Source organism: Culex pipiens, chromosome 3, assembly GCF_016801865.2.
Source record: "Culex pipiens pallens isolate TS chromosome 3, TS_CPP_V2, whole genome shotgun sequence".
NCBI classification, from domain to species: domain Eukaryota; kingdom Metazoa; phylum Arthropoda; class Insecta; order Diptera; family Culicidae; genus Culex; species Culex pipiens.
In genome coordinates, this window is record NC_068939.1 from 184,846,125 (window position 1) to 184,864,218 (window position 18,094).

An 18,094-nucleotide genomic window follows, 5' to 3' on the forward strand; every position below is an offset into this window, starting at 1 on the left:
GGACGGCTTTGGTCCCGGTTAAGGTCACATCATAGGGCATAAAATTGTTCAGGGCAAGCTATACAAGTTGTCATCCAAAGTAACCAAGTAAAAAATTGAATGCTGGTACAATTTACAAGAAACACAAGGAAATAACCAACAATAAACGCCTACCACATAATCCGCTCTTCCTCTCAAGAGCCGACCTTTTCCTTCACACAATGTCTTTGAAACATTTTTGTCCCAATTGAAAAAAAAACCCCTCCAACATCTTTGAAAAAACTTCTGAATTGCACTCGACTGCAAAATATGAGTTCAAAAGATCTTGGACTCACTCGTTTAAAAAAAAGGAAGGAAGCAGGAAGCAAAACCCAGAGAGGAGATCGCCCGCGTGAGCCTCTAATTGAGCTAAATCGGATTTGCAGAAGAAGCAGAGCAGTTCTCTAGGATTTCGGTCATTCGATTTTTTTTGTATTTTTTAATCCGACTGAAACTTTTTTGGTGCCTTCGGTATGCCCAAAGAAGCCATTTTGCATCATTAGTTTGTCCATATAATTTTCCATACAAATTTGGCAGCTGTCCATACAAAAATGATGTATGAAAATTCAAAAATCTGTATCTTTTGAAGGAATTTTTTGATCGATTTGGTGTCTTTGGCAAAGTTGTAGGTATGGATACGGACTACACTGGAAAAAAATGATACACGGTAAAAAAAATTTGGTGATTTTTTTATTTAACTTTTTATCACTAAAATTTGATTTGCAAAAAAACACTATTTTTAATTTTTTTTATTTTTTAATATGTTTTAGAGGACATAAAATGCCAACTTTTCAGAAATTTCCTGGTTGTGCAAAAAATCATTGCCCGAGTTATGAATTTTTTAATCAATACTGATTTTTTCAAAAAATCAAACATTCAATATTACGCCCTTTTAAAATGTTAGTCTTGATTTGAAAATTTTGAAAATAATGTTTTCGAAAAGATCGGAAAATTTCACAAATGTTTCATATATTAACATTGAAAATCGGACCATTAGTTGCTGAGATATCGACACTAAAAAATGGTGGGCTGTTTGAGTGAGACTTAGAAAACATCAATTTTCCTGTTTTTAAACCTTTGCATTGCAATATCTCAGCAACTAAAGGTCGTATCAACAAAGTCCCAAGAAGCAAAATATAGAGAATTTTCTCAGCTTTTCAAAAATATTTTTTCCAAAAGTGTGCAAACATGTGCACTAATTTAAAAAAATGAAAAACTGCCACAATTTTCAAAAAAGTCACCTAAATATGGATTTAACTTGAAAACGGTGCACTTTATCAAAATTTTACTAAAGTACTTTTTGATTGCAAATTTGATTTTACATCGAAAAATGAAGTTGAAAAAATTTTGCGACCAATATTTCGATTTTTTGAAAAAATCAGTATTGATTAAAAAATTTATAACTCGGTCAATGATTTTTTGCACAACCTGGAAATTTCTGAAAAGTTGGCATTTTATGTCCTCTAAAACATATCAAAAAATAAAAAAAATTAAAAATAGTGTTTTTTTGCAAATCAAATTTTAGTGATAAAAAGTTAAATAAAAAAATCACCAAATTTTTTTTACCGTGTATCATTTTTTTCCAGTGTAGTCCGTATTCATACCTACAACTTTGCCGAAGACACCAAATCGATCAAAAAATTCCTTCAAAAGATACAGATTTTTGAATTTTCATACATCATTTTTGTATGGACAGCTGCCAAATTTGTATGGAAAATTATATGGACAAACTAATGATGCAAAATGGCTTCTTTGGGCATAACGAAGGCACCAAAAAGGTTTCAGTCGGATTAAAAAATACAAAAATTAAAATTGAAGAAAAAAGACCGATTTCGTAGAGAATTGCTCAGCAGCAGGTCCACGGGGCACTTCTCCGGGCCACGGTCTGCTGATAGTGACCGGGATGCCGTCCAGTCCACCACGGACCGGGGTAAAAGGATTAACCATTGTTGGAACTATGTTACTTGCTGCAAAAACCAAGGCCTGAATGGATGCGTGAAAAAGGATTAGAGAATAATTTCATAATTGTTGGTCGAGTGCGCACCAGATTCGGGAATTGGTCAGCATCCGGACTCTGTGGGTCTTACCGGACAGAAGAGATCGTTCAGAATTGATAACATATGGTTGGTTTTTGTGTGGTGGATAGCGTTAAATTTTCTGAGCTATTCGTGCAAAAGAGGATGAACTTCTTTTAAGTATACTGACATTTTGAAATGCTCTTCTTTTTGAATGAAAGTTGAAGAAATTAGATTTTTTTTTCTTTGATGCGTGTAGCAATTAAAACAAGATCTGTAAAAAACTATGAATTTCTCATAATATTTCGAAAATGATTTTTATGCTTTCAGTCTACGGATATTCTCGGCATGCTATGATGTATAATTTATTCGTTAAAAAAATGTGTAACCGTTGCAACCATTTGAGTAGGCGGAGCACGTAGAGCGTAAAATTTTCCCGGGTTTTGAATTTTCCGGGAAACGGGAAAAATATTTTTAGAATCCCGGGAATTACTGGGATCCCGGGATATTTTTGAAACAGTCATAAAATCTATGTTTTCTCTATATTTGTTATGTTTTTCAAGCTTTAAATCATAGAATTAGCTCAATAAAATTAATTGGTGATAATCTACACTTAACAAGGACGATAGTTTTTTAAAAGCTTAAAAGAAATTAAAATTGGATTTTTGATGCTCCTTGTTGTGCTTTGGATTTTTAAATGAAGTACCTACAAGGTTTTATCCAATGTGATTAAAAAAAAGACATAAGTCTTTCATAAACATATTTCTTTTATATATTTTTATATGACATGACTGGAAAAACTTGAAAAATTTCTTTGAAAATGTATAAAAAAAAGAATCGACAGCAAATAAAATTATACAAGTTAATGTAAAATTTTAGATACTTTTTGAATTTCATGTTTTATGAAAAACATATTTTACAAATTATCTATTAGTTACTACCGCCAACTGGGGAAAACAGTCGGAATAGATACAGGAGATTTTAAAACAATAAAGTCAGAAATCGGTGAACTAATTGTTTTGTTCCTTTCCTGTTTTTAATCGAAGTCATTTAAAACAGTTTTGTTTTTTTTTTGCGGCGATTTAAATAATTAACGTAAATATAATTCCCAACTCTTTTAAAAACATATAAAATTCAATTGAAAATATTTATAGCGCTAGGCTGTTTATTGGCTATTTAAAGCGGATCTGTAAACGAAAATTTTAACAATTTTTCATAAAAAGCCAAATTAATGCTGATATATGCTAAAAAAAACAAAGTTTAATGCATTAAAATTCTTATCGATTACTATGCATTCAACTTGTCATCTACTTCCTTAAACCAAATATGATTTTCCAGACCAAAATAAGTTTTTTTTTTAATTTCGGGAATTCCCGGGACAAATTTTAAAATTTCCGGGATCCTGGAATTCCTGGTTTTGGAAAAATCCCGGGATTTTTGTCCCGGGAATTCCCGGGATGGACGCACTAGGTGCACGTCCTGAAAAATGGGGGTTGATTCCCGAATTCTTTTTAAGAATTTTACCGTGCATAAATGCAAGATATTAATTTATCGAAAGTTTCTTAAGCAACACACCGTGTTATTGCGTTATTCTATTGAATTGTACCGACAGATCGGCAGACTCAAAGAACTGCAATTTGTGAATAAATATGAAGTTCTAGTTGATCACAAAAGTATCTGTACTAAATTATTGAAAGGATAAATATCTCTTGATAGCTAATATCTACATGAGTCAGCATATTACAAGGTGGTCACCAGATTTAGAAATCAGTTTAAAATATTAAAATTTGAAGATTTCACGATAAATTGAAAAAAATAAATAAATAAAATGTTTCTGGAGATTGTGTTGTTTATGCAAATTTAAATGAACTTGTCTAAGAATAGTTTCAAAAATATCTAACAAGTGCACTTGCCAAAAAAGAATAATCACTGTAAACTATATTACTAGGTTTTTGTTGTTATTGTTAGATAATTTGATTTGTGCCATAAAAAGGAATAAGAGCAAGTTAGATATTTCGTAATTGATAATAATTGGTAAATCAAACAAATCATTTTACCTTATAATGTTGCCATTGTATTTTTACCAAAAACAAACAGTTCTAATTTGACAACCCAAACATTCTACTTTCTCACATTACATAACTGAACCCTTTGAGCCGGTTTGAAAGCAATAGACCTTAACGCGCTTACGGCATCCAAATTGCATCAACTCGCTGTAAATAATGGAAAACTCGTTTTTGAAACAAGTTCTTAACGCAACCGAAATTTCGTCTTTCCTAAGAGTGCAAATACTGCGTGCGGTAGAAAGGTGTGCGCCCTTTTTGGCAGCGGAAGTCGGAACATGTGTTTTCTGCCTCTTCACAAACGTTGACCATCGAAGGCTCCACAAATATTTGCTCAAAGTCTGTAAAATGGAAATGTCCCAAGCTGATGGATAACGGTTTCGTTCGGAGACTTGGAAGATTTGCCACCCAAAGAGTACAGAGAACAACCCCGATCATCGAGGTTCACGCTTAATTACACAACTTCCGGAAGTGGCAGTTATGATTGATGAGTTCTTCTCGGGGACACAATTATAACAAAGCTAAGATTTTTTTTTGGAGCTTCTGGTGTTAACCGCGTGGGATGATGAAGACATTTCTCACGGAAGTGACCGTTCGAGGTTGGTTCTGCTTGAGTGACGATACACATTGAGCGTTTGCTGGGGTTATTCAAATTCTGTCAATTCTACCTTGTGGAAATAAACCTTTCGGAGACAAATGGCTTCCAGAACTCACGTAATCTGATTATGTGACCATCCGAGCTCGGATTGTGGGACAAAATGCAGCAGCAGCAGCAGCAGCGAACATGAAAAGGTCTGCAAATTTGCATTTATCGGATTTAGATTTACTGTGCAAGCAAGCAGATAGCGCGAGGATCAGTCGGCAGGTAGGGATGTCCTTTTGAACTTGCTTTTTCCCTTCGGCTTTTCCGTAATCGTAATCCAATTCATTCATAAAAATGGCTAAGAACAGAGGAACAGGTACGTTTGAATGTTCACAATTGTTGCAACCAAATTTACTGTAACGACGGTTTTCGAAGTCAAATGATTCCAAAAGTATATTTTTGGAGGTGCTTGCAAATATTTTCTAAAAATGATAAGCAGTCCAAACGGCTTTTTCATTTTATCAATATAGAAACATCGCTTTCGAGAAATCAAAATCGAATTTGGATTGATGATTGCAGATGTACAATTTTTTTTAAATTTAAATCAATTGCAATCAAACATATTGACAATCTTCTAATTACTACTGAAACTTTCCGTTCGACAATTTCGATTGCAAAAATAAATAAAAATACAACGAAAAGCATAAAACATATCGTCTCGTCATCCCACCAAGCCCGTGGCACGTGGTCAAATCCCATGTGGCCACGAAATGCAGCTTTCAAATTAGTACCATTCAATCCTGCCCCGCAGCATCTATCCTTTCGTCCATCCATCTATCGCCAATCGAAACAAGAACGACGACCTTCTGCGAACACGATCTTGAAATAGAGATTCTTCCCAAACATAACCAGGCAAAATGAATGGCACACGAGCCAAGAAAACCCACCAATTCGAAAGGCGGCTGAAAAAGTTTATTTTTCTTGCTCTCGAAGACGACGACCGACGTCGACCAATGTTTGCCCTCTCCAAGTCGTCGTAACTCTTCCTCAATGATTTTCCACTTTCTTCGCCTGTGTCTGCGATTATAATGGAAACAGAATCGACTCCACTAATGATTCTGCGCAGATGTTGCCTGACGTCGATTCTTCCGAAAATTGCTTCCTTCCAGTTCTCCTCCAGCAGAGGATCAACCTTTAGGAAGACATCTTGTGAAAATAAACAAAAAAAAAAGTCAACGAGTTGTGTCTGCTTGCGGGGCGGTTGGGCTGTCGCTGGTGTTGTTGTTTTGTGTGTCGGAAATTAGTGAAACATAAATAAACGATGCAACTTTGTTCAACTCTATCCTGGCTGAGCTGAGGGGAAACGCTGCACTTCTGCGAAATTTTCCAGACAAAAATAACGGACAGTAAAAATAGGACATGGGATTGGCACCAATTTGACCAAAAAGGAAATACCCACGACGTTGCTAATGATGTTCGAAAGAAGATAAATGGATGCTGCGCGCCAGGCAGAAGCTCCCGACTCCAACCGAGAAGCAATTTGTCAATATTTGTAGCCTCATATGAAACGTTACACACAACAATTTTTACGCTTTCTTCATAGTTCTAATTTCAACAATTTTTGAAAAAGAAAAAATCCGATAAATGTGCGAGCTTTCTAAATCAGCAGAAATGCTGTTAAAAATTGTTTATCAAAATAAAAGAGTAAATCCATCAAGTAATTATCCTAAAATATAAGTCCATATAAAAAATCGTTTTTTTGTTCTTTTCCAGTCTCGGATCGCCTCTGAAATTTAGTTTGCCTCTGGAATTTAGATAAGTGATATGCTCCAATAAATGTTAAAAAACGCGCTTTCCACAAAAAATAAGAACATTTCTTGTAAACTATGATGAAAACATCAAAAATAATGTCAATAATAATGACTGATGTACATCCGAGAATTCCCAAAAATGTAACACAACCATTAAGATGGCCAGGCCTACTGCGTTGCTATAAACGCATAACCAGTGTCTTAAATGGATCAAATGTCACAGAATCAATGTCAGTGAAATGGAGTTTAAAAAGCAAAACAAAAACATTTTTAGCAGAGCAAAACATGATGCGAAAAAAATCAATTATGGTCACAGTTAGCCACGGTCTCCTCACATGGTACTTCATTTTTTCAATACTAAATAAATTAAATTGCGCAAAAATACCACTTAAATAAAAATGGGTTGTATTAGATGACAAAAAGTGCTAAAAAGCTATGGCTGACTTTAAAGGAGGTGAAAATATTTGCAACGGCCGAAATATATTTTTGACAAAAGTAGTGTTTTTTGTAAATCTCAAAATCATTGCCAGATTTTTTTTACTTCACTTTTCGATGTAAATCAAACCATATTCCACAATGCATTAAAATATTTTGGTCGTAAAAATCAGAAATTTTTCTAATGATTAGAATATTTTTTGCTGGATGCGCTGAAACAAAAACAAATGGGAAAAATACGGTTTTCTGAGTGTAACCCAAATATTGTCAAATATTCGATTGCCAATTTATCAGCAATTTATGTACTTTCTTTCAATGTAAAAAAAACATATTTTGTTGGACTAGAAATTCTTACCTTACAATTTTAAAGTTCCCGTCCCCTGTTTTGTATAATTTTTTGAAAATAAAGCTCGACTTTTTATTTCAGGGGTGCCCAAACCTTTTGGCCTTGCGAACCAGGTTTGGTTTTCCTGAAGCGGTTGGTTCGAAACAAGTGCTGGAAGTAAATAATTTTAAAAATCATTCAATCGCAATATAAAATTAACAAAATTGAATTCTGGAAAGTTGATTCAATCCTGTAGGTATTTAGCAAACAAAAACAATTCAACAAATATCTCTTATAATTTGAATCTGAATAAAATCTTTTCAAATAAGTAATTAGGAAGAAATTTTGAAGCCTCAATTTCTTATCTTATCTTATTTTAATTTTCCTTTTTTATAGTAACGACAAAGTTTTTTTTTTAAGAGATATAAAATAATATTGTTAACCAAAAAAATGTGGAAAAACTTCCTCCTCTGAAAATTTGCGCTTCACACTAAAAAGGTTCGTCACTTTCGCAGCTTCCAAGTCACCAAGCGTTAGTGAACGGTAACCCAGCTCACACAAGGCTCGGGTGATTCAAATGCGAATCAAAGTGACGAACCTCTTTGAATCACACAATGCAGATGAGTAACTGTACTCGACATAAACCTTTCCTTTATTACTTTCTTTTGGGAATCAATATTTTCCCACACACCTTTCCCGTAAGCTGCCACTAAATTGATAGAGGTTCTTTTTTTCTTCTTCTATAAATCACACCTATTTAGGTGTTGATTTGTAACGCCCTTTGCACACACGAATCAATCCTCGAAAGGATCCCTACTCAAAAATGGTTCAACCAAAAAAAAAAGGGAAGCCAAAGCTGTGAACAGTCAATATTGGTGGTGGTGGGCTAGAATGAAACCCAATAAAGTGCCCAACTTTTTCGATTGCCTGCACATGCCCTGAATAAATAAACAGAAACACACGCGCAGCGGAATGAAATCGAACAATGCGGGGTAACTTGGACAGGGTTAGAAGCTCCTGGCGAATGCCGGTGGCAATGGATTACGGTGCGAGTTAAGGGCTTGCACTATGTGACGAATATTTCTTTTGTAATCGGGTTATAACTGTTTCTAATAGAAAGAATTCCCGTATTTTTATTTTATACAAATTTTGTATTTTTGGTACAATATTTTTTCATTTCAAAGAAAGTGATTCTTTTTCCAAGCAGATGGCATCAACTGCGTTGTCATCACTTAACATCGAAGGGCTTACGTTTCAAGTTTTTGCCATTTCACACCTTTCAATTTCCGCAGAACATTTACTCTTTTTTTCCTTTCCTCGACAAAGATCTAACGGGTTTCCTCTGCCATTCCCAGAGAGAAGAACGGCTTAACGCGCTGGCTGATGTTTGGGAAAACGGATTTGCGAGACTCATCTTTTATCGACGAAACTTGCAGGCATAAAGAAGTGAAACAGATTACTTCCAGGATTTTGCAAAGACAATCCAAACCCAACCTAAAAAAGGGATGTACGAGAAGGTGTTAATGTGACCAAAAATTGTTCTCGATTTTATTTTTTGGGCGATCTCTTGACTGCTGCTGCTGCAGCTTCCCATTATCAGGAGACTAGGGCGAGGGCAAGGTAAAGATGCTGAACGATTCAAGGAAACACGCCCGAATGCACTGGTGTTTGCTTGGAAGAGGTTTAAAAAAGGATTTGTTTGTTTTCCTCGCATTATCCCGGGCCAGGAGTTAGGATGTACAATTATGGGTTTAGTAAAACATGGCGAAACAAAATCTACACCTTCATATCTGCTGCACAAGAGTGGGTGTAACCCGGGGTGTAATTTTACGAAAAATGGTATCCCAAGGAAGGTTTTTTTGTTTCTTGTCTTGCTTTTTTTCAAAATCGATCATTGACTCTGCGGGTTTACCAGCTTTTGGTCAATCTCGAGATTAGTTGTGTTTCGTCACGAGATTGTACGATGTAAATTGTAGATTTACAGTTTCTTTGGAACACGATCCGAATTAGTCGGTTCAAAATAGTTGAATTTTCAAATTTTTAGGGTAAAATTTTCCAAATTGTTTAGAAATTTTACTGTAAAGACAACAAACCCAAAAAATTTAACAAATTTAACAAATTTAACAAATTTAACAAATTTAACAAATTTAATAAATTTAATAAATTTAACAAATTTAACAAATTTAACAAATTCAACAAATTTAACAAATTTAACAAATTTAACAAATTTAACAAATTTAACAAATTTAACAAATTTAACAAATTTAACAAATTTAACAAATTTAACAAATTTAACAAATTTAACAAATTTAACAAATTTAACAAATTTAACAAATTTAACAAATTTAACAAATTTAACAAATTTAACAAATTTAACAAATTTAACAAATTTAACAAATTTAACAAATTTAACAAATTTAACAAATTTAACAAATTTAACAGATTTAACAGATTTAACACATTGTTGTAAATTCCATGAATTTTATGAATTTTATGAATTTTATGAATTTTATGAATTTTATGATTGTTATGAATTTTATGAATGTTATGAATTTTATGAATTTTATGAATTTTATGAATTTTATGAATTTTATGAATTTTATGAATTTTATGAATTTTATGAATTTTATGAATTTTATGAATTTTATGAATTTTATGAATTTTATGAATTTTATGAATTTTATGAATTTTATGAATTTGATGAATTTGATGATTATTTTGTAAAGTTTATATTTAATTTAATGTTTTTTTAGAATGATGTGAACTTTGAATACTTTATAAATTATATAATTTCATAAATTTTAGAAATTTCTATAATTTAAGGAAACCAACAAAATGTTGTTTTAGTAAACTTTGACAAATTTAAGTTTTTAAAGGTTATAGAATGTTTTTAAGTTTCCTTAAAATATGTTTTTTCGATATTTCTGCCAATTTTTACACCAAAAGTAAGTTTGCACTGATCATCTTCGTGAAGAACATCAATTTTGTGCGTGTAATGACCGACAAACAACGTAACAAATTACTACCGCAGCCTCTGCTCATTTTTATGCAAATCAATATAACCTTACCACAAATGGGAGAATGATTTGGCAACTTTCTTTCACTGCTTCCACCTTTCTAAACTCTTTGTCTAAGAAATTTTCCAGCTGACCGGTGTGGCATTGGTCAAATCTGTACATTTCTTCCGAGAATTACCAGCACCACTGAGAAAAAAACAACACACATCAAATCTGTTGAGTCACTTTCGGCAACTCTTTGCTCTTTATCCTTTCGAAGCCGCAAGAAATGAGGAAAATTCCGAGAAAAACTTACGTTAGTCAGGGACTTTCTTTCGCTTCCATCTCCTCTGCTCGAAATCGTGCCAATCTACACAGCTAACACACATCTCTCCTTTATTGATGGACCACGAGGAAGCACGTTCCGCTTACTTTTGCTTGCTCACGTGGGGCAGGTCGTACTTGCCGCGGACGCACTTGATCTTGACTCCGGGCAAATCCTGCATGCGACCAACCCGCACCAGCACCATGTTGTGCTCCTGCAGGTTGTGGCCGATTCCGGGGATGTACGCGACCAGTTCCTTGCCGGTGCTGAGCCGCACCAGGACGCACTTCCGGTTCGCCGAGTTGGGCTTTTTGGGCTTCTTGATCAGGGTCTTTAGGATGACGCCTTTGGCAAAGGGTTTCCCGTCCAGGGGCTGCCTCGGTGGACGGCTCTTGATGTGCGGTCCGGTGCGATGCATCTGGTTCAGGGTGGCCATCGTGCCTCGCTGCAGGAACGATGAGAAGGCTGGAAGGGAGGGCGGGAAAGTTTGGTTAGATTTATTGCTATTGCGATTCTAATGCAAAAACTGTATTGATTTTTCATGCGCAATCAGAACGTGGCAACTAGTCTTGCAGGACAAGTTTCATTAAGAAAATAACAGTTTATTTGTTTTAAAGCAACCTTAAAGTCGGTTAAATATTAGGGTGGTTCAGTTTCAAACCAAATAACGTGTTCAACTTCATAGAATGTGCAATGGAAATAGCAATAACATTAATAACTATCTAATTTGAAATAAATCTAAATGGGTAAGTTAAAGATAAACAAGTTTAAATGTGATGATTGAACAATCAAAAAAATAGAATTTCAGTAACCGACACTAAAGAAAGTCAACCCTAACAATCGAATCAATTTCTTAAGAAAGTCTATAAGCCACACACGTGAAGCCAATTAAGCTGCGGTTGTCCCATTTTCCATTATGCATGTGGCGTCAGAACATCTTTCTATTAAACGTGCGTTTACAAGGAAAGATCTGCGCAGGACGATATCTCCCACCACAAGATGATTGAACGATTTTTGCTTTTGTGGAATCCTTTGTCCCTCAAAGGAGTGACAGATGACCGATTGTTGCAAACAAAGCTGGCCATTATGGCTGGCTGAATAGAGAAAGTAGGCTTCGGGCGATTGTTTCTTGCATAAAATTGACCATTTCCAACAATCGGAAAGGTCATAATTATACACGTTTGATGCGAAACAAAAAACGAGAAAAGAGATGTCAAGTTCTGGGAAATATGCGACGAAAAGAGTTGGTTCGCGCCGTATGGTCAGATCTCTCGATAGTGAAAATCTCAATTTCACACCAACTGTTGTTGTGTCCTTTGAGTTAGTTTTGTGATAGCTCACCTGCCCGCAAAAATTGGCTACGAGCGGGGATCGAGCCTGATGGCTCCGGAATCCTTTACGGTATTTTACATCTTTGCGCCTCACATTCTTCAATCCTCGCAGCCTAGCAGGCCATGTGAAAGCCTAGCCGATGTTGGTCACAGTCACCAACTGGTGGTGGACACAACATTATGGGGTAAAGAGGAGGCCATGAAATATTAATCCCTGTTGTAGCGCAGATGATGACGATCGCAAGGGTTGCTGAGTTTCATTTTGCTTTCGTTTTTTTTTTTTGGCGAAAAAGGAATGAGGCTGATTTCCGCATAAGTGACCGTCAGAATAGACGAGTTGGATCTAAAACAAAATATTAAATTTTTGATACACCCAGAACTGGGCATCGGCATACGAGAGGATAAAGAGCACGATTCGGTAGTAAAATGTGTGCGGACGGAGAGGATAAATCCCGAAATTACCGAGAGTACTTTACTGCCGCTCTACTCTAGTCCGTCCCATATGTTAAAAGCGGGTGCTGAGATAACGCCGTGGGAAGCCCAAAAAATGTTTCACCATTTATCACAATTCTAATCAACATTTTTTTGATAAATTTGTATACAATTATTTCAATATCAGTTCAACAAATATCCCTAACAAAAAATTGTTTCAGAAAACTTATAATTTGGAGGTAAATTTGTGTTATTTTCATAATGGAACTGACTTTCCTTTATTAGTCGATAAATAAAGGCAAGTCAGTCGAGGTATCAAGGTAGGCTTCAACATATACACCAAAAGTTAAACTGTCATTTCAAGGTTTGTTTTGGTAATTTCCAAGTTAATTTAATAAAATTAAATACAATGTATGTTTATTTTATTTTTATTTTAGATTTATTTAATTTATAGAAGATTTCACAGCTGTACAATTTTAACTATAAACGAGACTAAATGACTAGAGAGGCAAATTATATAAGAACTATGTCTCAACATATGGACCGTTGAAGTTGAGTGATCCACAAAATCGGAATATGAACCTTTTCCAGAACCAGGACTACGAAAATGCATTCATGCTGGAATAGAATTTTACGGAATACTACCCATAGGCCATAATGGTGTGTAGTATATTTTGTATTCGTGACTGTCAATTGTTTAAAAACAGCATGATTTAAAACAATACGTTTAACAATTTATAAATACTCAAGTAAATACTCCTACAAATATGAACAATTTTTGATGTTTTTATGTTCTAAAGGTTCTTGAAAACATAGTCCATGAAATTTAAATAATTTCATTGACCATTAAATCGATTCATGAGACATTTTTTTAGAAGGAACTAACTTGCCTTTATTTTGCATATGGGACAGCACGAAAGTGATTTTTGTTTTGGAATTTCAAGAACAAACATAACATTTTTATTAAATAGGCTCAAAGTACATGTAAAAACAAGACTTTTGTTATGTTTATCTCAAAAATGATAAAAATACATATGGGACGGACTAGATTAGAGCGGCAGTTTACTCATGGTTCATTTTCCAAAAAAGTTCATCTATAAAAAAAAATTACCGGTACCGAGACTCGAACCCATTCCTTCGGCATATTGAACCGTGCCTTTGCCGTGTGGGCCACCATGGTTCGGTGACTAAGTGGCGGTCGTTTGTCCATATAAGCCACTCATAGGATGAACTGTTCCAATGAACGAATGAACACGCGAGAGGACTATACTCTCGCAATATAGCACTTTCCTCACGTTTCTTTTCGTGAGAACTATCCCCTCGTTCTTTAACTTTGGGTGTAGCTTTCAGATGCAACTATGAGCAAAAAGTAGACATAGCTTCACATAACACAGAAATCCAAACAAATAAAAAAAAATGTGTAGAGGTTTACATTGTTTCTTAGTCATATTTGAGCGAATTTTAAGTTTAAGGAACATAAGTAGGAACAAGTACCATTCACTTGTAGAGATAAATTATTATATCAAAGCAAATGAGAATTTCAATAACGTTATGAGTCATCCATTGCCTATAAAATCATGGGTCAACCCGCCACACCTGCGATCAAAAATTTCCCACTGGAAAAAAAAATAAAAAAAATAACTAATTAAAATTCCTCACAAAGCCGCAGCGGATTTCAAAAGGGACAAAAAAGTGACCAGCACCAAGCTTTTCGCACATTTCCCAATTGGACAAAGCTCGAAGCTGCCATTGTCCAGCCGAAATTGTTTTGTTTGTCCTTTGCGAGGCGTCCTTCTCGCTCACTCAATCCCATTTGGACGGTCGTACGGGAAAGTTTTCGCGTTCACAGAAAATCCTGTCAGAAAAAGGTGTGTTTTTGTTATGAGAAAGAGCTGGCAAAAAATAACACCGCCAAACAATTGAAAGGAATGACGCACACGTGCAGCAACTTAACCAAAATGGGACAGGACGCTGCATCCAATAGGATATCTTTAGAAATGCAACTTGATTTGCATTTAAATTGGATAGATGTTCGTTGGAAGTAGAAATGGCAAGTTGGTCCATAATGTGAAACCACGTGCATAAGTTAACATAAGTAAACGAATTTTAGTGCCTCAAAATAAGCCTAGGGAAGCATAGACTAACTGACCCAATAAAAACAAGGGCGTCTATGCAAAGTGTTGTTGTACCTTTCACTCTATCGACATCAAAAAAAATAATCGTTCGACCGTTAGGTATTTTCACATGAGACAAACAAGCCATTACGAGCACCAAAGATGCGCTCCTATCTTTCGATTTCGAGCACGGTTTTAATGATCCCTGCGTCGTTATCAGTTTACTGCTTGAACACTTAAAAATCTCACCTGGCGGCGAGAAACGTCCAGTTTGCATCTAAACGGTTCGCGAAACGGTCACGAAAATGGGAAGGTTGTCCCACCTCGGTGGTTTACTAGCGTTAGTGCTTGCTGTGGTAGGCGCAGATCACCCAATTTACGAGCGAACGTCGCTGAAAGAAGCTGGCGTAAGCCAAATCGATTCGGATACTCGTGAAGTTGATCAGTCGTACTTTCTTCCGAGGGATACAATTCCGTTTCATTACTTCATTCAATTGACTACCAATATTCACGCGAATGTTCGGACGTTCCGTGCCACGACGGAGATCTACTTCAACGTGGTTAATCCAACCAGCAAAATTACAATGCATCTGCAGGAGTTGGACATTCAGCTGACCGAGTTGTACAGGATTCCGGACAATTTCGGAGATCCAGTCAAGATCGGAAGTCCTCGGGTCGAAATTGATACCAAAATCGAGCACGTTGTGTTTAAAACGGAAAGTGAACTGCCCATTGGAAGATATTACCTCAAGGTGACGTACACCGGAACTATGAGGAACTACCAGAGCGGATATCTGGTATCCTCGTACCGGGATGATAGCGATGTCGTCAACTACGTTGGATCTACGCACTTCCAGGCGACGCTGGCTCGCCGTGTTTTCCCGTGCTACGACGAACCCGATCTTAAGGCCACCATTTCACTGTGGATCACGCATCATAAAACCTACTCAGCCATCGCCAATATGCCAATTGATTCCGGCAACCCCGATCCGAACAACGCAGAGTATGTTGTTACCAAATTCCGGATCTCTCCAAAAATGTCCACGTACTTGCTGGCATTCGCTGTGACCAACTTTGAGGGAAGATACAACGGAAAAATGCAAGTCTTTGCGCGATCGAATGCAATTCAGGACACCGGACTAGCTCTACAGGCTGGCGCTAAGATTCTGGAAGCGCTGGATCAGCATACCGGAGTCCCGTACTACGACTACATGCCGAAAATGACTCAGATTGCCGTGCCGGACCGGGGTACCGGAGCGATGGAAAACTGGGGTTTGGTGACGTACGGGTATGGCCGTCAATCAGATTAGATAGTTCCAGCAATAAACCGGCTTCAAATTTATTTACAGCGAACCATCATTGCTGTTCAATTCGGCGGTCAACGGCTATCGCAATCGTAAACGTGTCACCACGGTTATCGCGCACGAGTTTGCCCATCAGTGGTTCGGGAATTTGGTCAGCCCCCAGTGGTGGGAGTATATCTGGCTGAACGAAGGGTTCGCCACCCTGTACGAGTACTACGGGACGGAGTTGGCCTATCCCGAGCTGGAGTACTGGCAGCTGTTCAACGTGGAAGTGATTCAGCGAGCTTTTGTTCAGGATGCGAGTGAGGACATTCGTGCCATGAACCATCCGGCGGCAACGCAGGATGAAGTTTGGCACCTGTTTGACGTGATCGCGTATCAAAAGTGTAGGAAATTCATGATCTCTAGAAAACTTTTTTTTCCGTGTCTAACTCTAACTCTTTTCAGCTGGAAGTGTCCTGAACATGTTCCGTCAGGTGATCGGTGACGAAAACTGGAAAGCAGCTTTGAAGTCCTACCTACTCAAACGGAAGCTAAGCAGTGCAAAGCCCGAAGACTTGTACGTCGAATTACAAGCAGCAATCCAGGATCAAAATCTGCTTCCCGAACCCTTTACCGTTGAACATTTGATGAAGTCTTGGACGGACGCTCCCGGTTATCCGGTGCTGAACGTTCGTCGAGTTTACAAAACTGGTGAAGCCATTATTTCGCAAGATCGCTTCCTAGCCGACAAACGCCTGCCCGTCAATCACGTCTGGCACATCCCGTATAACTTTGTGAATCGCGGAGCAAGATCGGGCGATCAACTGCGTTGGTTGAGTACGAAAGCGGCCAAGATCGATCTTGAAACCAACGAAGATCAATGGGTGATCTTCAACCGCGAACAGTTCGGATACTACAGAGTCAACTACGATCGCAGAAATTGGGATCTCATCATCGACACGTTGCTCACGAACCCAGCGACCATCCATCGCGCCAATCGGGCTCAACTGATCGACGATGCCTTCAACCTAGCTCGATCCGATCGACTTGACATGTCGGTTGCGCTAAAACTCCTAACTTACCTGCGCCACGAAACAGAATACGCTCCTTGGGCCGCCGCCAACAACGTGCTCAGCTACTTCTATGCAAAACTTCGTGGAACACCGTACTACGCCGGTTTCGCCAACTTTGTCCACGAAATTACGTCCGAGATCTACGCGACCCTGCAGGTGACCACCGTATCGGAAGACGAGTCAACTCTGCACAAGTACCTAAAGCAAACTGTATCGAGCTGGGCTTGTCGGATGGGAAATCGAGACTGTCTGGACAGAACCTTCAACGCCCTAACGAACGAAGTAATCGAACAGCAAGCTGTCCATCCGGACGTGTCGGCTGTCGTGTACTGTTACGGGCTGCGCGAAGGATCGTACCAACTGCTGTCCTATCTGGTCCCCAAGATGGTGCAGTCCAAGAATCAAGCTCAGCGCACCGATTTGATCAACGCCATGGGATGTACGAAGGACGCGGAGAGTGTCCGGGCTCTGTTGACCGTAATTCAGATCCCAACGGTTTCGTTTTTGTCCAGCGAGAAGTCGCAGATCGTGGACGCCATCGTAGCCGGCGGTCGCGAAGGCATCGACGTTCTGATTGATTATCTCATGAATAATGCAAGCCAATTGTTGAGCGCCATTGGTGAAGGAGCATTCAACACCGTCATCACAAACATTGCATCCCACACGAACACGGTTGGGGAACGCCAGTGGCTGGAACAACTGCTGGAAGCTGTGAAGGATCACGTCACGAGCGAAACCGTCCAGACGGCACGTCAGCGAGCTCAGGCTAACGCCGGCTGGTACGACAGCTTGGAAGGGCTGGTGTCGGTTGAGTTCTACGAGAAGTACGCCGCCAACACAGTTTACTAGCAGATTACACATTTTTAGATTGAATAAACTCTTATCAGTTATACCTGCACGCATTTTTGATAAGCTTTTGTATAGCTTTAAAAAAAAATCTCTCCAAAAAATATCAAATATACACGGAAATTTCCAAATTCCTTAATTATAAAATTCTAAAATTTTAGAATAATATTTTTTTTCGTTTTCAAGTTTTTTTTTTTGTAACTTTTGCGATAAATCTCCTTCCCGTGTACCTCCACCTCATAGTGACTCTAGTAGTTAAGATTAGTATTGTCCATTAATACCGGCTTAACTGTGCTTTGAATTTTAATGCAAGCCTAAATACGCTACATTGACGGGGGTTCTTTTCACGAACCAATACACAAATTCCACCTCCAAGGTGTTATCTGGCCCGAACCCCTTTCGTATACAATTGTATCGTCTCCACAGATAAGCCGAATGTCA

The 18,094-nt window shown here is 37.6% G+C and overlaps 2 protein-coding genes across 4 annotated transcripts in view; one reads left to right on the forward strand and one right to left on the reverse strand.

The window, feature by feature from the left end:
• Positions 1–10,617: 10,617 nt before the first annotated feature.
• The window catches only part of LOC120414355 (40S ribosomal protein S12, mitochondrial), a 29,369-nt gene continuing 21,892 nt past the window's right edge, over positions 10,618–18,094 (reverse strand). For all 3 annotated transcript variants that reach the window (XM_039575516.2, XM_052710525.1, XM_039575517.2), the window contains one exon: positions 10,618–11,036. In XM_039575516.2, the coding sequence (XP_039431450.1) occupies positions 10,675–11,036 (362 nt within the window). In that variant the 3' untranslated portion in view covers positions 10,618–10,674. The remainder of the gene's footprint in view (positions 11,037–18,094) is intronic.
• On the forward strand, positions 14,695–17,699 carry LOC120414349 (aminopeptidase N-like). The gene is made up of 3 exons (XM_039575506.2): positions 14,695–15,736; positions 15,798–16,138; positions 16,200–17,699. Exons 1-3 carry the CDS (start codon positions 14,754–14,756, stop codon positions 17,654–17,656), a joined length of 2,781 nt encoding a protein of 926 aa, XP_039431440.1. The 5' UTR covers positions 14,695–14,753; the 3' UTR covers positions 17,657–17,699.

Bases quoted from the DNA above. Each gene is read 5' to 3' on its own strand.
- LOC120414349 (XM_039575506.2), top strand. From the start codon at position 14,754: ATGGGAAGGTTGTCCCACCTCGGTGGTTTACTAGCGTTAGTGCTTGCT. The intron at 15,737-15,797 runs GTATGGCCGTCA...ATTTATTTACAG, and splicing joins TGGGGTTTGGTGACGTACGG to CGAACCATCATTGCTGTTCA. The intron at 16,139-16,199 runs GTAGGAAATTCA...AACTCTTTTCAG, and splicing joins CGTGATCGCGTATCAAAAGT to CTGGAAGTGTCCTGAACATG.